Source organism: Salminus brasiliensis, chromosome 24 (assembly GCF_030463535.1).
Source record: "Salminus brasiliensis chromosome 24, fSalBra1.hap2, whole genome shotgun sequence".
NCBI lineage: Eukaryota > Metazoa > Chordata > Actinopteri > Characiformes > Bryconidae > Salminus > Salminus brasiliensis.
This window is the reverse complement of record NC_132901.1, coordinates 24,393,097-24,413,483: the sequence shown is the minus strand read 5'-3', so window position 1 is coordinate 24,413,483 and position 20,387 is coordinate 24,393,097. Positions and strand designations below refer to the sequence as shown.

The 20,387-nt window shown below is 35.4% G+C and overlaps 1 protein-coding gene across 2 annotated transcripts in view; it reads right to left on the bottom strand.

Moving 5' to 3' along the window:
- slc35f3b (solute carrier family 35 member F3b) overlaps window positions 1-19,473 on the bottom strand; it is a 96,387-nt gene extending 76,914 nt beyond the window's left edge. Inside the window, exons 1-3 of one of the 2 annotated variants that reach the window (XM_072669506.1) lie at window positions 19,414-19,473; window positions 5,631-5,720; window positions 3,589-3,803 (exon numbers count right to left, since the gene is read on the bottom strand). In XM_072669506.1, coding sequence (XP_072525607.1) covers window positions 3,589-3,803; window positions 5,631-5,668 — 253 coding nt within the window. In that variant the 5' untranslated portion in view covers window positions 5,669-5,720; window positions 19,414-19,473. Of the gene's footprint in view, window positions 1-3,588; window positions 3,804-5,630; window positions 5,784-19,413 lie in introns of those variants that run through there. The other variant, XM_072669505.1, reaches the window with a different exon arrangement.
- Between the last annotated feature and the right edge of the window lie 914 nt (window positions 19,474-20,387).

The window sequence follows — 20,387 nt, the reverse complement described above, 5'->3', positions numbered from 1 at the left end:
AGTCATTTATACATAAAATGTCATTTTATTACCTAATCCATGTCCTTCTACCCCCTGAAACTGCACCACTGATCACACTTATCGTGTCAAGAAGGACGGTGTGAAAACCCATGACGTCAAATGCCAGACAAATCAATCCCGCCCCAAGAGCAGCTCTTGTTAGTGGTCTGTGACTAATAAATAAACATGCAAGCTCTTCTGTAATTAATTAAAAAGGCAAAACACATTGACTCACTTATTTAAATTACTTAAAAGTTTCCACAAGAATCATTGGACATGTATTTGACTCAGTCGCACCTATGTGTCATCAGTCTCACAGAGCTGACGTCTATGACATGGCTGCCATTTGGAAAAGCCGACGCAAAAGTTGCGCAAGCTCAGAATTTAACCAGGGCGAGAACAGAACACAGTTGAGTCATTCTTGCTCTTTTTCACAGCTGTCTGAGGTTAGAGTCAAAAGGAGCCATCCAACCTGCTCCATGTGACGCTCAGCTAGACGTGTCAAAGGCTGAAGTTGTCACGAATCGGAGAAGTGCGCTGGTTTTTGGGTGGGAGTCCAAAAACAGGGCAGCCTGAGGGGGGCATGCCCGAGAGGAACCCTGGCACTTCGCTCATCTCCGCCTATTCAGCCTACCACCGTTTAGCCCCGTCCATTCGGAGTGCTGTTTGAATGAGCCTAAAAGCAGAACAACCAATCAGAGCAGAGCTCATTTACCTTATACACTAAATGGACAAAAGTATTGGGACACATGCTGGTTCCTAGTGTACTCTGGGTATTAAGTAAGAGGAAAAGTAACTGTCTCTGCTGTCCATGAAAGGCTTTCTACTATGTGATGATTTGATTGCATTCAGCGAGGTCAGAACGTTGGATGATCATCACACTACCTCACCTGGGCAGTGGTAGCTCGGTGGTTAGAGCACCGGGCTATTGATGACATGGTTGTGGGTTCATTATATGAACACCAAAAGAGACACAGATCAATGCTCGGGGGCTTTATACCCCTCTACTAGCCCACGCCTGGCATTAGGCAGCATGGTGCCAACAGGTTCATGTTGTTTATCTGCTCCAGAGAGTCCTATTCTATTGGCAGCACTCCTCTAAAGGGACTAGACAAGCTATGCGTGTGGGCATTTGCACATCTGTGTCAGCAATTGATGCAACTTAAAGTAGCGGAATGCATTAATTTAAAGGGGTGTCCACTAACATTCAGACCCACATAGATTAGCACTCTTACAGGTACCAGTTTTGGAGGTTTTCCATCATAAAGAAGAACCAATCAGCATTTAAACCTGCGCTTAGTAAAGCACTATCCCATGGCTAGACTACATTTACACCTTTGTACAACTGCTGTAGCTGCGTTTGGTGGGTTTACAGAAGAGAACAGGGCTACGTGAGAAAGGCACGGCCCTCTGAGAACACACTCGGTCGACACCGTCTGTGCAGTACCGGTGACACGGACCAGACACATTCCACTGTGCTGTGGTTGTGGCAACCATCTGAGACAATACATGCAGAAAAAAGGTCTGATCTTCAGCAGATCTTCCGGTGCAAGACGACTGTGTGCATGTTTTGGTCCAGCAAGCTCTGGGAGATGCAGATCCCGTGGGCTAGAACTCCATATGAGTCTCTTGGGGCACTAATGACAAACACGCAGAACAATAAACAGCCGTCTCCCTGAGACATCTCTACAGCGTGCAACCTGACACCACAACAGGAGACTCGCATTGCATTAGGGCTGGGTGGTATGATGAAAAAATGTATACCACAGTACATCACAGCATTTCAATTTATTCTTATATTATTTATTTGCCAGTAAAATTGATAATAATGGATTGATTATAAGCTAACAGTGGCTTACTTTACTGCAAACAATCATATTTGAGATATCAAATATTTCTAGAGGACTCGTAGAGAGGAGAATTACCACTTGAGAATGTCTTCCGGATTTGACACTAGAGGGCGCTCCTGAGCGAGTCCAAAATAAATGGGTCAAAATCATATTTTTTTACATATTTTTTAACTTTTATAATTTTTTAAAGCTTAACAAGTGACAAGTTTACAAGCTACAACTTACAAGGTTAACAAGTTACGCTTTAAAAGACAACCAATCAGCCCTCAGTAGCAGTAATGCTAGCGTCTGTAGAAAAATGGAAATATACAGGTACGTTTTCTTTACTTTATTATTGAAATACATTATTCTACTCTCTAAAATTAAATTAAGATCCTGAATAAAAGGTTAGACACTATTTTAACTTTCAGCTTTTAGCCGTTTAGCACTACTCACCCCCATTCATTGAGGACTGAGGTTTTTTTTTATACAACAGGGCGTCACCAGAGAGTCGCCAACCTAGGTACATGAATCTGGCAGCCTGTAGCAATCTGTGATGCCCACAGATGATCCCATCACGATAAAGAGCTAACGGTAGTTGGCCGTGTCCTGTTGGACAGGAGGCTTGTTCAGTGTATATTAGCTAACATTAGCTAGTCAGCCAGACACCTGCTCTACTAAGTGTATGTTATATGTGAAGGCAAAGAGCTAAGGTTGGCGCTGTCGGCTCTCGTTTTGGGACAGACGAACAAACAGTCGAGGTTGGCCAAGTTCCCCAAAGTCAAACACCTGCTGCCATATCTATGCTGGCAAAACATGTTAGGGGTAGGGATGTTGAGCGCAGCAACACCACCAATGCAGACACAGCACCACGGGTATGTAAGAAACTCGGACCGTAGGCCGAAATGTAAACGGTATACCAAACGATCTGCCCAGGACTGCACTGCATAACAATCTGCATCCTGATGAAATAAAGACACTTAGGATTGGATTGTGGCTCTGTTTGATTATATATATATATATATATATATATATATATATATATATATATATATGAGTTCTTGATGTGGATTGCTCTTTATCTAAGGCCTAGATTTGATCCACAGCACCGAGCCACCAGGCTGTGCTTGTTTGGGCGAACGCTGCAGAGCAGACACGCTGTTACAGTCCTTTTATCTATGGGGAGCAGCCACACAAAAGAGGCGTAAACAGAGTCAGGAGGGAAGCATCAGTCCTTCCCAGTCGTGTTGATGAAGTGAAGGCTTTGGGAGAACGCATCAGTGGGGTATCAGTGTCAGCCCAACACAGCAGTGCCAGGAAGGTGCCAGCCACAGTGAATAACATGGCATTTAAACGGATTTCCTTTTAGAGCGAGATGGATGAGATGTTCCTGCTTTTGGGAGCTGCAGCTTGTTCCTGTCAGAGCTGGTGGGAAAACCTCAAACCTCTCAAGGATTAAGCAAAGCAATGCGTGGTTCCTCATGCAAGCCCTGCAGTTGCTGCTAGACATGGTTGTGTAGAACATTTCAAGTCAGGACGGCTTAATAGTTATATATTATGTTGACAAAAGTATTCGGACACACCTTTCTCTTAATCATTGAGTTTACGTTTCCATTGCTGTAGTTAATCCCAACACAACGTTTCTCTTTTTTTAAAAAATATAGATAATCGTGAAGTTGGTCTCAAACATACGCTGACTGTGCATTTGACAGTTATTATTATTATTATTATTATTATTATTATTATTCAGGCTGCTTACTGTTGCAAATTGATTTCCACGGTTGGTAACCATAATAGCCCGTTATTCTCAGGATCCTCTCCTCAATGGATGCACTGTTGATGTCCTCCACCGAGCGGGATGACTTCAGGTCCTCTTTGATGGACTCGTCCACCACCAGGTACTTCAGCTGCCGGAGCTGAGGGCTGATGTCGGACAGCCGCCTCGGACTGACGTCGGGTGACTTCCGCATACCGCTGGAAAAGAGAGGAAGAGGAGGAGAGGGACAGTGAGTTTGTGAGCCTCAAGATTGCCGAATTTCCCCCCCCCCCAATACCACAACAAGCAAGCTGTAACTCACTAAAATTACAATTTATAAAAAAAACATATAGCTGGTGAAGCGAATTGACCACCTTGACCAGCAAAGGGTATATTTTTACCCAGATCTGGTGGTTTAACTGGTCTACCAGCACTGGTTCAACCAGAATGACCATGCTTAGTGGCCAACATGACCAGAACACCCATCATGACCATGCTGGTTGACCTGCTCGGCCCAACAAGTCATCCAGCTTCACCATACCGGCCAACCAGTATGACTAGCTTGACGCCCAGCTTGGTTAAGCTGGGACCACTGGTAGACCAGCCAGTACATTAAACTCAACTGAAAGTCATGTTGTAAACTGGTTAACCAGCTTAACCAGCAGGTTTACTGGCATGGGGTACACTTTTTTCAACCTTTTTTCAAAAAATAAAATAGAATAATGAGCATGATGCAAAAACCTCTTATCTCCAAAATGCCACGTTTAATGGATATAAATAGCCATTTTGGAGCATTTCTATTGGTCTATTTATTATGAAATTTGGAAATAATGTAAATCAGACTTACATCAGGTCAAACTGTGAAAAAGGAGCGAAGGTTTTTGCACGAGAGCAGCGATACCGACCTATTATTATTATTATTATTTTTTTTATTATTATTATTATTTTTAATTATAATCACGTTATTTTTTCAGATATCTAAAATGCAAGTTTTAGTGGTAAAAACAGAGTTACAGCTTGTATCGCTGGTGGCATTTCAGCGTGAAAACATCCAGGCTTTCCTACCACAGCACCAGCCCGCTTACTCCGGGGAACCTCCCCCTCCCCTCCGCCCCGCCCCCTCCCCATCCGCCCCGCCCCCTCCGCTCCGCCCGCCCCGCCTCCTCCCCTCCGCTCCGCCCCGCCCCGCTCCCCTCCGCTCCCCTCCGCTGCCAGAGAGGAGGCTGCGAGACGTTAACCGAAAGTGACTACCGCTTACTACAGCACACTCCACACACACACACAGTCTCCATTAAGAGGAGGCAACTCAAAGTGAGGTTTGTTGGGCAGATATCTCTCTGTCAGCCATTTTTTACAAACTGTTCGACCGTTAGTTTCGGCAGACTGTACTGTTACGCCAGTCGCGGCCATTCACGAAGCTCTGAGCTCTTACTGACTACACGGATTGTTTACATTCGTGCTCGGAATTCGCTTTAACGAGGAGCTTTTTAGGATCTATCTTAATTAATTGACATCATTTAAGCTGAATAGGCTGATGTACACGATTATACGCAGTTCTTATTCTTATTCACGATGCGTCTCTACCCGAAGTTCAGACGGTGGCACTAGCTACGCAATTTGCGTAGAACTCAACTGCGCTCTGACTAGAGACTAGCTCGCGTTAACGGCTTTATATTAATCAACGTTAAATATTGTGGATTTTAGTGCCACGTATTATTAATTAATATTATTATTATTATAAAATTATTTAAAAATAATAATAATGATAAATCAACAACCTGACCAAGCTGGTGGACCAAACTCCCATTAAAACATAGCTACGCAATGCAATCTACCAGTTAAACCAGCTCACCTCCCAATATGGGCTATATTTCTATATATATTTAATTAATTTAATGAATAATCAAATAAATAATAATAAATACTTAAGTCTCAAACCCAGCATAACCAAAGCTTACTACACCTGAGGTTTCCAGCTCTATAGGAAATCGTAAGTTACCCCTAAGACAGGTTCAAGACAGTCGAGATAGTTGTTAAATCCTTACATGGGCACGAGGGTGGTCGGTGGTCCCAGGTAACACATGCAGTCCCGCCGGGGGCGTCCCACACGGTCCCACACGGTTCCCTCTCCATCGCTGTACATGATACCCATTAACGAGGGGGACAGAGCGAGTCAGCCGCTGCGAGCACTACCACACACACACTCTCTCTATCTGTGTGTGTGTGTCTCATTTAGACACACACACACACACACTCACTCACACACTCCGACATAAGAGCGTAGTAGTGCTGCCTCTCGCGCCCAGCAGGAGCCCGTGGCATTTACACATCACACGCTGAGCCGCACCTCGAGCGCCTTTACCAAGGCAACAGCGCCACGCAGCGGGAGGCACGGTGCCATGCATGCAGGGCCATGCAACAAGGTGCAGGTGTGTGCTGATTTCTGCACACACCCCTGTGCAATGACATGCTTAGGGAACAAATCCTCAGCAGACATTGCCATAACATTAAGACCTTTAAGATATTATGTTGTGAGTCATGGACTGCACCAGGTGTCCTGTGGTCATAGCAGGTCCTATTGGGAAGTGGGGCCTCCATGGATTGCATCAAGGAGCCTTCACCTGCTGTCCTTTCTTGGAGCACTTTTGGTAGGGGCCTGACCACTGCATACCGGGAGACACCAGGCATCACCTCCGTCACCTCCAAGAACTGATGCCTAGTAGGTAGATCCCACCCCTGCACAGGTGCCATATTGGAACCATATAATCAGTGATGTTCTCCTATGCTGTCTACAGCAATTTAGCCCCGCCCACTTACACTGACAAGGAGTTACAAGGAGTGTTTCAGGCTGGGCAGCCAATCAGAACTGAGGCCATATGCATGTTTAGCAGTCTTAAAGGCCCGGTAACAGAAACAGCCTGTTTAATAAGAAATAGGAAATGAAAAAAAAATAAAACATAAAAAGAAAATATATATTTTTTAATAATATAATAATTATAACATAATATATATTATTATATTATTATTTTTGATGCACAAAAATACACACTACTGATGCTCAAGTAAAGGAGGAAAAAGAGAAATATAGGATACGGTCCCTTTAACACTCCAAATAAACTGGGCTGTGTCATCATTGCTGGAGTATCCAGGGCATTTTTTGCTCCCTTTCACTTTTATGTAGGCTACTTCCTTCTAAAGAACACGCTCAGTGAAAATCGCTCAGCTCCTCTGAGACAAATAATGACTGCTGCCCAAAAATAGAAGACATCTTAAGTGCTCTAATTCCTGCTGTATTCCCTTCTTTTGCTCTCAGAACAGCACAGCGTCCCCAAAATGATGTCACATTAAATCAGCTTACAGCTGGTAAAGCTGTTGTTGTGGATGTTATGAAGAGGTCTGTGGAAACTCAGCCTGCACACTGTCAGTCACCAAAAAAACATGCTGTCCGGTTTCTAACCCTCGGCCAGGCCAGCCGCAGTGTGATAAGCAGCAAGCTGTGCAAAGGATGCACTGAACATATTAATAAAGTGTGAAGTGCAGCTAAACTCTTATTAAAAACATCTGCTTTTAAAATGTGCAGGACTGCCTTTACTCCTGATGTTGTAGCATTTAGTTTATTATAGTTGTTGTTGTTGTAGCATTTAGTTTATTATAGTTGTTGTTGTTGTTGTAGCATTTAGTTTATTATAGTTGTTGTTGTTGTTGTAGCATTTAGTTTATTATAGTTGTTGTTGTTGTAGCATTTACTTTATTATAGTTGTTGTTGTTGTAGCATTTACTTTATTATAGTTGTTGTTGTTGTAGCATTTACTTTATTATAGTTGTTGTTGTTGTAGCATTTACTTTATTGTAGTAGTTGTTGTAGCATTTAGTTTATTGTTGTTGTTGTTGTAGCATTTAGTTTATTATAGTTGTTGTTGTTGTTGTAGCATTTAGTTTATTATAGTTGTTGTTGTTGTTGTAGCATTTAGTTTATTATAGTTGTTGTTGTTGTAGCATTTAGTTTATTATAGTTGTTGTCATGTAGCATTTAGTTTATTGTATTAGTTGTTGTTGTTGTAGCATTTAGTTTATTATAGTTGTTGTTGTTGTAGCATTTAGTTTATTATAGTTGTTGTTGTTGTAGCATTTAGTTTATTATAGTTGTTGTCATGTAGCATTTAGTTTATTGTATTAGTTGTTGTTGTTGTAGCATTTAGTTTATTATAGTTGTTGTTGTTGTAGCATTTAGTTTATTATAGTTGTTGTTGTTGTAGCATTTAGTTTATTATAGTTGTTGTCATGTAGCATTTAGTTTATTGTATTAGTTGTTGTTGTTGTAGCATTTAGTTTATTATAGTTGTTGTTGTTGTAGCATTTAGTTTATTGTTGTTGTTGTTGTAGCATTTAGTTTATTATAGTTGTTGTTGTTGTAGCATTTAGTTTATTATAGTTGTTGTCATGTAGCATTTAGTTTATTGTATTAGTTGTTGTTGTTGTAGCATTTAGTTTATTATAGTTGTTGTTGTAGCATTTAGTTTATTATAGTTGTTGTTGTTGTAGCATTTAGTTTATTATAGTTGTTGTTGTTGTAGCATTTAGTTTATTATAGTTGTTGTTGTTGTTGTTGTAGCATTTAGTTTATTATAGTTGTTGTTGTTGTTGTTGTTGTAGCATTTAGTTTATTATAGTTGTTGTTGTTGTTGTAGCATTTAGTTTATTATAGTTGTTGTTGTTGTTGTTGTTGTAGCATTTAGTTTATTATAGTTGTTGTTGTTGTAGCATTTAGTTTATTATAGTTGTTGTTGTTGTTGTTGTAGCATTTAGTTTATTATAGTTGTTGTTGTTGTTGTAGCATTTAGTTTATTATAGTTGTTGTTGTTGTTGTAGCATTTAGTTTATTATAGTTGTTGTTGTTGTTGTAGCATTTAGTTTATTATAGTTGTTGTTGTTGTTGTTGTTGTTGTAGCATTTAGTTTATTATAGTTGTTGTTGTTGTAGCATTTAGTTTATTGTTGTTGTTGTTGTAGCATTTAGTTTATTATAGTTGTTGTTGTTGTTGTAGCATTTAGTTTATTATAGTTGTTGTTGTTGTAGCATTTAGTTTATTATAGTTGTTGTTGTTGTTGTAGCATTTAGTTGATTATAGTTGTTGTTGTTGTAGCATTTAGTTTATTGTAGTTATTGTTGTTGCTATGTAGCATTTGGTTTATTATAGTTGTTGTTGTAGCATTTAGTTTATTGTAGTAGTTGTTGTTGTAGCATTTAGTTTATTATAGTTGTTGTCATGTAGCATTTAGTTTATTGTATTAGTTGTTGTTGTTGTAGCATTTAGTTTATTGTAGTAGTTGTTGTTGTAGCATTTAGTTTATTATAGTTGTTGTCATGTAGCATTTAGTTTATTGTATTAGTTGTTGTTGTTGTAGCATTTAGTTTATTGTAGTAGTTGTTGTTGTAGCATTTAGTTTATTATAGTTGTTGTCATGTAGCATTTAGTTTATTGTATTAGTTGTTGTTGTTGTAGCATTTAGTTTATTATAGTTGTTGTTGTTGTCATGTAGCATTTAGTTTATTGTAGTAGTTGTTGTAGCATTTAGTTTATTATAGTTGTTGTTGTCATGTAGCATTTAGTTTATTGTAGTAGTTGTTGTAGCATTTAGTTTATTATAGTTGTTGTTGTTGTCATGTAGCATTTAGTTTATTGTAGTAGTTGTTGTTGTAGCATTTAGTTTATTGTTGTTGTTGTTGTAGCATTTAGTTTATTATAGTTGTTGTTGTTGTAGCATTTAGTTTATTATAGTTGTTGTTGTTGTAGCATTTAGTTTATTGTAGTAGTTGTTGTTGTAGCATTTAGTTTATTGTTGTTGTTGTTGTAGCATTTAGTTTATTATAGTTGTTGTTGTTGTAGCATTTAGTTTATTATAGTTGTTGTTGTTGTAGCATTTAGTTTATTATAGTTGTTGTTATTGTCATGTAGCATTTAGTTTATTGTAGTAGTTGTTGTTGTAGCATTTAGTTTATTATAGTTGTTGTTGTTGTAGCATTTAGTTTATTATAGTTGTTGTTGTTGTCATGTAGCATTTAGTTTATTGTAGTAGTTGTTGTTGTAGCATTTAGTTTATTATAGTTGTTGTTGTTGTCATGTAGCATTTAGTTTATTGTAGTTGTTGTTGTTGTAGCATTTAGTTTATTATAGTTGTTGTTGTTGTAGCATTTAGTTTATTGTAGTAGTTGTTGTTGTAGCATTTAGTTTATTGTTGTTGTTGTTGTTGTAGCATTTAGTTTATTATAGTTGTTGTTGTTGTAGCATTTAGTTTATTGTAGTAGTTGTTGTTGTAGCTTTTAGTTTATTATAGTTGTTGTCATGTAGCATTTAGTTTATTGTATTAGTTGTTGTTGTTGTAGCATTTAGTTTATTATAGTTGTTGTTGTTGTTGTAGCATTTAGTTTATTATAGTTGTTGTTGTTGTTGTAGCATTTAGTTTATTGTAGTAGTTGTTGTTGTAGCATTTAGTTTATTGTAGTTGTTGTTGTTGTTGTTGTTGTTGTAGCTTTTAGTTTATTATAGTTGTTGTTGTTGTTGTAGCATTTAGTTTATTGTAGTAGTTGTTGTTGTAGCATTTAGTTTATTATAGTTGTTGTTGTTGTTGTTGTTGTTGTAGCTTTTAGTTTATTATAGTTGTTGTTGTTGTCATGTAGCATTTAGTTTATTGTAGTAGTTGTTGTAGCATTTAGTTTATTATAGTTGTTGTTGTTGTCATGTAGCATTTAGTTTATTGTAGTAGTTGTTGTTGTAGCATTTAGTTGATTATAGTTGTTGTAGCATTTAGTTTATTGTAGTTGTTGTTGTTGTCATGTAGCATTTAGTTTATTGTAGTAGTTGTTGTTGTAGCATTTAGTTTATTGTTGTTGTTGTTGTAGCATTTAGTTTATTATAGTTGTTGTTGTTGTAGCATTTAGTTTATTATAGTTGTTGTTGTTGTAGCATTTAGTTTATTGTAGTTGTTGTTGTAGCATTTAGTTTATTGTTGTTGTTGTAGCATTTAGTTTATTATAGTTGTTGTTGTTGTAGCATTTAGTTTATTATAGTTGTTGTTGTTGTTGTAGCATTTAGTTTATTGTTGTTGTTGTTGTCATGTAGCATTTAGTTTATTGTAGTTGTTGTTGTTGTAGCATTTAGTTTATTGTTGTTGTTGTTGTAGCATTTAGTTTATTATAGTTGTTGTTGTTGTTGTAGCATTTAGTTTATTGTTGTTGTTGTTGTTGTAGCATTTAGTTTATTGTTGTTGTTGTTGTAGCATTTAGTTTATTGTAGTAGTTGTTGTTGTAGCATTTAGTTTATTATAGTTGTTGTTGTTGTAGCATTTAGTTTATTATAGTTGTTGTTGTTGTTGTAGCATTTAGTTTATTGTTGTTGTTGTTGTCATGTAGCATTTAGTTTATTGTAGTTGTTGTTGTTGTAGCATTTAGTTTATTATAGTTGTTGTTGTTGTAGCATTTAGTTTATTATAGTTGTTGTCATGTAGCATTTAGTTTATTGTATTAGTTGTTGTTGTTGTAGCATTTAGTTTATTATAGTTGTTGTTGTAGCATTTAGTTTATTATAGTTGTTGTTGTTGTAGCATTTAGTTTATTATAGTTGTTGTTGTTGTAGCATTTAGTTTATTATAGTTGTTGTTGTTGTTGTTGTAGCATTTAGTTTATTATAGTTGTTGTTGTTGTTGTTGTTGTAGCATTTAGTTTATTATAGTTGTTGTTGTTGTTGTAGCATTTAGTTTATTATAGTTGTTGTTGTTGTTGTTGTTGTAGCATTTAGTTTATTATAGTTGTTGTTGTTGTAGCATTTAGTTTATTATAGTTGTTGTTGTTGTTGTTGTAGCATTTAGTTTATTATAGTTGTTGTTGTTGTAGCATTTAGTTTATTATAGTTGTTGTTGTTGTTGTAGCATTTAGTTTATTATAGTTGTTGTTGTTGTTGTAGCATTTAGTTTATTATAGTTGTTGTTGTTGTTGTTGTTGTTGTAGCATTTAGTTTATTATAGTTGTTGTTGTTGTAGCATTTAGTTTATTGTTGTTGTTGTTGTAGCATTTAGTTTATTATAGTTGTTGTTGTTGTTGTAGCATTTAGTTTATTATAGTTGTTGTTGTTGTAGCATTTAGTTTATTATAGTTGTTGTTGTTGTTGTAGCATTTAGTTGATTATAGTTGTTGTTGTTGTAGCATTTAGTTTATTGTAGTTATTGTTGTTGCTATGTAGCATTTGGTTTATTATAGTTGTTGTTGTAGCATTTAGTTTATTGTAGTAGTTGTTGTTGTAGCATTTAGTTTATTATAGTTGTTGTCATGTAGCATTTAGTTTATTGTATTAGTTGTTGTTGTTGTAGCATTTAGTTTATTGTAGTAGTTGTTGTTGTAGCATTTAGTTTATTATAGTTGTTGTCATGTAGCATTTAGTTTATTGTATTAGTTGTTGTTGTTGTAGCATTTAGTTTATTGTAGTAGTTGTTGTTGTAGCATTTAGTTTATTATAGTTGTTGTCATGTAGCATTTAGTTTATTGTATTAGTTGTTGTTGTTGTAGCATTTAGTTTATTATAGTTGTTGTTGTTGTCATGTAGCATTTAGTTTATTGTAGTAGTTGTTGTAGCATTTAGTTTATTATAGTTGTTGTTGTCATGTAGCATTTAGTTTATTGTAGTAGTTGTTGTAGCATTTAGTTTATTATAGTTGTTGTTGTTGTCATGTAGCATTTAGTTTATTGTAGTAGTTGTTGTTGTAGCATTTAGTTTATTGTTGTTGTTGTTGTAGCATTTAGTTTATTATAGTTGTTGTTGTTGTAGCATTTAGTTTATTATAGTTGTTGTTGTTGTAGCATTTAGTTTATTGTAGTAGTTGTTGTTGTAGCATTTAGTTTATTGTTGTTGTTGTTGTAGCATTTAGTTTATTATAGTTGTTGTTGTTGTAGCATTTAGTTTATTATAGTTGTTGTTGTAGCATTTAGTTTATTATAGTTGTTGTTGTTGTAGCATTTAGTTTATTATAGTTGTTGTTATTGTCATGTAGCATTTAGTTTATTGTAGTAGTTGTTGTTGTAGCATTTAGTTTATTATAGTTGTTGTTGTTGTAGCATTTAGTTTATTATAGTTGTTGTTGTTGTCATGTAGCATTTAGTTTATTGTAGTAGTTGTTGTTGTAGCATTTAGTTTATTATAGTTGTTGTTGTTGTCATGTAGCATTTAGTTTATTGTAGTTGTTGTTGTTGTAGCATTTAGTTTATTATAGTTGTTGTTGTTGTTGTTGTTGTAGCATTTAGTTTATTATAGTTGTTGTTGTTGTTGTAGCATTTAGTTTATTATAGTTGTTGTTGTTGTTGTTGTTGTAGCATTTAGTTTATTATAGTTGTTGTTGTTGTAGCATTTAGTTTATTATAGTTGTTGTTGTTGTTGTTGTAGCATTTAGTTTATTATAGTTGTTGTTGTTGTTGTAGCATTTAGTTTATTATAGTTGTTGTTGTTGTTGTAGCATTTAGTTTATTATAGTTGTTGTTGTTGTTGTAGCATTTAGTTTATTATAGTTGTTGTTGTTGTTGTTGTTGTTGTAGCATTTAGTTTATTATAGTTGTTGTTGTTGTAGCATTTAGTTTATTGTTGTTGTTGTTGTAGCATTTAGTTTATTATAGTTGTTGTTGTTGTTGTAGCATTTAGTTTATTATAGTTGTTGTTGTTGTAGCATTTAGTTTATTATAGTTGTTGTTGTTGTTGTAGCATTTAGTTGATTATAGTTGTTGTTGTTGTAGCATTTAGTTTATTGTAGTTATTGTTGTTGCTATGTAGCATTTGGTTTATTATAGTTGTTGTTGTAGCATTTAGTTTATTGTAGTAGTTGTTGTTGTAGCATTTAGTTTATTATAGTTGTTGTCATGTAGCATTTAGTTTATTGTATTAGTTGTTGTTGTTGTAGCATTTAGTTTATTGTAGTAGTTGTTGTTGTAGCATTTAGTTTATTATAGTTGTTGTCATGTAGCATTTAGTTTATTGTATTAGTTGTTGTTGTTGTAGCATTTAGTTTATTGTAGTAGTTGTTGTAGCATTTAGTTTATTATAGTTGTTGTCATGTAGCATTTAGTTTATTGTATTAGTTGTTGTTGTTGTAGCATTTAGTTTATTATAGTTGTTGTTGTTGTCATGTAGCATTTAGTTTATTGTAGTAGTTGTTGTAGCATTTAGTTTATTATAGTTGTTGTTGTCATGTAGCATTTAGTTTATTGTAGTAGTTGTTGTAGCATTTAGTTTATTATAGTTGTTGTTGTTGTCATGTAGCATTTAGTTTATTGTAGTAGTTGTTGTTGTAGCATTTAGTTTATTGTTGTTGTTGTTGTAGCATTTAGTTTATTATAGTTGTTGTTGTTGTAGCATTTAGTTTATTATAGTTGTTGTTGTTGTAGCATTTAGTTTATTGTAGTAGTTGTTGTTGTAGCATTTAGTTTATTGTTGTTGTTGTTGTAGCATTTAGTTTATTATAGTTGTTGTTGTTGTAGCATTTAGTTTATTATAGTTGTTGTTATTGTCATGTAGCATTTAGTTTATTGTAGTAGTTGTTGTTGTAGCATTTAGTTTATTATAGTTGTTGTTGTTGTAGCATTTAGTTTATTATAGTTGTTGTTGTTGTCATGTAGCATTTAGTTTATTGTAGTAGTTGTTGTTGTAGCATTTAGTTTATTATAGTTGTTGTTGTTGTCATGTAGCATTTAGTTTATTGTAGTTGTTGTTGTTGTAGCATTTAGTTTATTATAGTTGTTGTTGTTGTAGCATTTAGTTTATTGTAGTAGTTGTTGTTGTAGCATTTAGTTTATTGTTGTTGTTGTTGTTGTAGCATTTAGTTTATTATAGTTGTTGTTGTTGTAGCATTTAGTTTATTGTAGTAGTTGTTGTTGTAGCTTTTAGTTTATTATAGTTGTTGTCATGTAGCATTTAGTTTATTGTATTAGTTGTTGTTGTTGTAGCATTTAGTTTATTATAGTTGTTGTTGTTGTTGTAGCATTTAGTTTATTATAGTTGTTGTTGTTGTTGTAGCATTTAGTTTATTGTAGTAGTTGTTGTTGTAGCATTTAGTTTATTGTAGTTGTTGTTGTTGTTGTTGTTGTTGTAGCTTTTAGTTTATTATAGTTGTTGTTGTTGTTGTAGCATTTAGTTTATTGTAGTAGTTGTTGTTGTAGCATTTAGTTTATTATAGTTGTTGTTGTTGTTGTTGTTGTTGTAGCTTTTAGTTTATTATAGTTGTTGTTGTTGTCATGTAGCATTTAGTTTATTGTAGTAGTTGTTGTAGCATTTAGTTTATTATAGTTGTTGTTGTTGTCATGTAGCATTTAGTTTATTGTAGTAGTTGTTGTTGTAGCATTTAGTTGATTATAGTTGTTGTAGCATTTAGTTTATTGTAGTTGTTGTTGTTGTCATGTAGCATTTAGTTTATTGTAGTAGTTGTTGTTGTAGCATTTAGTTTATTGTTGTTGTTGTTGTAGCATTTAGTTTATTATAGTTGTTGTTGTTGTAGCATTTAGTTTATTATAGTTGTTGTTGTTGTAGCATTTAGTTTATTGTAGTTGTTGTTGTAGCATTTAGTTTATTGTTGTTGTTGTAGCATTTAGTTTATTATAGTTGTTGTTGTTGTAGCATTTAGTTTATTATAGTTGTTGTTGTTGTTGTAGCATTTAGTTTATTGTTGTTGTTGTTGTCATGTAGCATTTAGTTTATTGTAGTTGTTGTTGTTGTAGCATTTAGTTTATTGTTGTTGTTGTTGTAGCATTTAGTTTATTATAGTTGTTGTTGTTGTAGCATTTAGTTTATTGTTGTTGTTGTTGTTGTAGCATTTAGTTTATTGTTGTTGTTGTTGTAGCATTTAGTTTATTGTAGTAGTTGTTGTTGTAGCATTTAGTTTATTATAGTTGTTGTTGTTGTAGCATTTAGTTTATTATAGTTGTTGTTGTTGTCATGTAGCATTTAGTTTATTGTAGTAGTTGTTGTTGTAGCATTTAGTTTATTGTTGTTGTTGTTGTAGCATTTAGTTTATTATAGTTGTTGTTGTTGTAGCATTTAGTTTATTATAGTTGTTGTTGTTGTAGCATTTAGTTTATTGTAGTAGTTGTTGTTGTAGCATTTAGTTTATTGTTGTTGTTGTTGTAGCATTTAGTTTATTATAGTTGTTGTTGTTGTAGCATTTAGTTTATTATAGTTGTTGTTATTGTCATGTAGCATTTAGTTTATTATAGTTGTTGTTGTTGTCATGTAGCATTTAGTTTATTGTAGTAGTTGTTGTTGTAGCATTTAGTTTATTGTTGTTGTTGTTGTTGTAGCATTTAGTTTATTATAGTTGTTGTTGTAGCATTTAGTTTATTGTAGTAGTTGTTGTTGTAGCTTTTAGTTTATTATAGTTGTTGTCATGTAGCATTTAGTTTATTGTATTAGTTGTTGTTGTTGTAGCATTTAGTTTATTATAGTTGTTGTTGTTGTTGTAGCATTTAGTTTATTATAGTTGTTGTTGTTGTTGTAGCATTTAGTTTATTGTAGTAGTTGTTGTTGTAGCATTTAGTTTATTGTAGTAGTTGTTGTTGTAGCTTTTAGTTTATTATAGTTGTTGTTGTTGTCATGTAGCATTTAGTTTATTGTAGTAGTTGTTGTAGCATTTAGTTTATTATAGTTGTTGTTGTTGTCATGTAGCATTTAGTTTATTGTAGTAGTTGTTGTAGCATTTAGTTTATTATAGTTGTTGTTGTTGTCATGTAGCATTTAGTTTATTGTAGTAGTTGTTGTTGTAGCATTTAGTTGATTATAGTTGTTGTAGCATTTAGTTTATTGTAGTTGTTGTTGTTGTCATGTAGCATTTAGTTTATTGTAGTAGTTGTTGTTGTAGCATTTAGTTTATTGTTGTTGTTGTTGTAGCATTTAGTTTATTATAGTTGTTGTTGTTGTAGCATTTAGTTTATTATAGTTGTTGTTGTTGTAGCATTTAGTTTATTGTAGTTGTTGTTGTAGCATTTAGTTTATTGTTGTTGTTGTTGTAGCATTTAGTTTATTATAGTTGTTGTTGTTGTAGCATTTAGTTTATTATAGTTGTTGTTGTTGTTGTAGCATTTAGTTTATTGTTGTTGTTGTTGTCATGTAGCATTTAGTTTATTATAGTTGTTGTTGTTGTTGTAGCATTTAGTTTATTGTTGTTGTTGTTGTTGTAGCATTTAGTTTATTGTAGTAGTTGTTGTTGTAGCATTTAGTTTATTATAGTTGTTGTTGTAGCATTTAGTTGATTATAGTTGTTGTTGTAGCATTTAGTTTATTGTAGTTGTTGTTGTTGTAGCATTTAGTTTATTGTAGTTGTTGTTGTTGTTGTAGCATTTAGTTTATTATAGTTGTTGTTGTAGCATTTAGTTTATTATAGTTGTTGTTGTTGTAGCATTTAGTTTATTGTAGTTGTTGTTGTTGTTGTAGCATTTAGTTGATTATAGTTGTTGTTGTTGTTGTAGCATTTAGTTTATTATAGTTGTTGTTGTTGTAGCATTTAGTTTATTATAGTTGTTGTAGCATTTAGTTTATTGTAGTTGTTGTTGTTGTAGCATTTAGTTTATTATAGTTGTTGTAGCATTTAGTTTATTGTAGTTGTTGTTGTTGTAGCATTTAGTTTATTATAGTTGTTGTTGTAGCATTTAGTTTATTGTAGTTGTTGTTGTTGTAGCATTTAGTTTATTATAGTTGTTGTTGTAGCATTTAGTTTATTGTAGTAGTAGTTGTTGTTGTTGTTGTTGTAGCATTTAGTTTATTGTAGTAGTTGTTGTTGTCGTTGTTGTCATGTAGCATTTAGTTTATTGTAGTTGTTGTTGTTGCCATGTAGCATTACATTTGTTGTTGTTGTTGCCATGTAGCATTTAGTTTATTGTAGTTGTTGTTGTTGTTGTTGCCATGTAGCATTTAGTTTATTGTAGTTATTGTTGTTGTTGTTGCCATGTAGCATTTAGTTTATTGTTGTTGTTGCCATGTAGCATTTAGTTTGGTGTTGTTGTTGTTGTTAGCCATGTAGCATTTAGCTTGTAGTTGTTGTTGTTGTTAGCCATGTAGCATTAAGTTTGTTGTTGTTGTTGTAGCCTTGTAGCATTAAGTTCCTTGTTGTTGTTGCCATGTAGCATTTAGTTTATTGTAGTTGTTGTTAGCCGTGTAGCATTTAGTTTGTTGTTGTTATTGTTGTTGTTGTTGTTGTTATTGTAGTTGTTGTTGTTGTTATTGTAGTTGTTGTTAGCCATGTAGCATTTAGTTTGTTGTGGTTGTTGTTGTTGTTATTGTAGTTGTTGTTAGCCATGTAGCATTTAGTTTGTTGTGGTTGTTGTTGTTGTTATTGTTGTTGTTGTTGTTGTTGTTGTTAGCCATGTAGCATTTAGTTTGTTGTTGTTTTAGCATTTACATGAACTGGATGGATCATTCCAGAGAACACAGCTCCTCCACTGCTCTACAGCTCAACACTGGAGGGCTATAAACCCCTCAAGTCCACACTTTTCCTTGCTAAAAGCAATCCAGTATAAATGGGGCTGTAGATAACAGCGCTAACGTCACTCTTACAGCATGTTTTGAACACAATAAAACAGCAGGTGCCTGTTCTGGACAACTGGGAAAGCACCATACTACGCCGTCCCTGTGGGACCAGAGGACCAAACCTCCTTGCAATGCCTTTTACAGTTGCACACTTTGAGGCCCCGAGCCTGTTTTGATGATGAATGTCGCTTGTGCCTGGTGCTGTCGTCCTACATTCCTTAATGTATCTGCTCGGCCCTGTATTCAGGTCAGTCACACGTAATCAGAAACGCTCCCTTTGGCCCAGAGCAATGCTGATGCTGTACATTTTCTAAAATCTAAAGCTCACATTTGTGTCCATCAAAGCAGGCAGCCTATCAGAGCGATAGCATTGCCACACTCCAGCCCTGTCTTGGCGCTAACATGAAGTGACTGTTCCATAGCTTGTGTAAGAGGTCCATTGCAGGCCCTCATGCTGGGTTCATGTTCTCGATTGACGTTGAGTGTTACGTAAATAACCTGTGCGTGAGGACACGTGGTGGTTCGCAGAACACAGCACCCAGTGACACGGAGGGCCTTTAGCGCCTGGTGCTTAAAAGTGCTTACAGGAAATCTGATAAATGAGATATATTGGAAATTCGTCACATATTGTGAGTGTCCAAATGTTTGTGGACACCCCTTCTAATGAATGCATTCAGCTACTTTAGGTTGCACCCATTGCTGACACACACAGCTCGTCTAATAGAATAGCACTCTCTGGAGCTGCCTAATGCCAGGCGTGGGCTAGTAGAGGGGTATAAAGCCCCCCAGCATTGAGCTGTGGAGCAGTGGAAGAACAGCAGTGTTCTCTGCAATGATGGATGGTGCTCCAGTTGGGGAGTTGGGGATGAGGTAGGTGGTGATCATCCAACATCCTGACCTCACTAGCCTTCTTCCCTGGTCTGTAGAGTCAGCTACTCCAACAAAAGCAGGATCAACTTTTAAACAATAAACACGGAATGAGCGGGTGTCCCAATACTTTTGTCCATGTAGTGTAAAATAATAATACTGCATCCTTCTTCTCATTCACTCTGTTCTCAGTCCAGAAGCATGATGTAAACCCTTCTGCCTGGACTAATGAATATTTAATATATATGGCACGGAAACATAGCGACAGACTTGGCCTGATTGGCTGACTGGGAGACTCTGTAGAAACTGTGCACCAGCGAGAGGGAAGCTATGGGTGTTGCCATGGCTGTATCATGTTTTATCATGCTTTTTTATTTCTTCAGGGCTTCAGCAGCAGAAGTTTGGGGACTTACTCTGAAGGCCTGGCAGCAGTGGGGTGGGGGTGACTGCATAGGGAATGCAGGCTGAGAACATCCGGCTTCTGTCCATGTGAGCTTCCAGGGCCTGGCGTTTATGACCATGTAGCTCCCGGACGACTGTAGGCATATTTACTTTGGGCAGGTGTGCTTTATGACATTTTCCCATCATAATTTACACTATAAAACCCAAACAACCTTCTCACCACTGTCTCTGTGTGTCTCCTGAACTTCGGTTCTCTGTAGTACAGAACCGTTTTTGGAAGGTTCTTTAAAAAACGAGCATTCAAATGGCTCTTTGAGTCCTCATGTTTTTGTGGACACCCCTTCTAACGAATGCATTCAGCTACTTCAAGTTCCACCCATTGCTGCCAATAGAATAGGATTCTCTATAGCAGAATAACATGAGCCTATTGGCACAATGTCTAATGCCAGGTGTGAGCTAGAGGGGTATAAAGCCCCACAGTTCCATCCAATACTTGGAACTGATGAATGAGCAGGTGTCCCAATACTTTTGTCCATATAGTGTATAGTATAATTCAGTACCTTTTGAAGAACCTCACTTTTTAATGGTGGAGAAACATCCTATATGGCCTTGTACCTACATATGCACTCTGACCTCTGGAGGTGTCTTGTGGTATCTGGCACCACGTCGATCCAGCAGATCCTTGAAAGGCTCTTAGGCTCTCAGCAGCTCTTAGACCTGCTGGAGTTTGGCTTGCAGCTCCTGCTGCTTGGGAATTGATGCTGAATGTCACTTAGCCCTGTTTTGCATATTGGTGTGCTTTGTCCTCCATGCAGACACAAAAAGCAACCCCCCCCCCCCCCAGCTACTGTTTCTCTAAGCTCTGATAGGTGCACTGAGAGACGGCGAGAGAGAGAACTGTGGGAGAGAAGATTAGCTTCTGAAAAAGCCAGCAGTGTCAGTTCACTGCATATAGTCAGGATTAGGCATTGTGGATGCTGTGGAT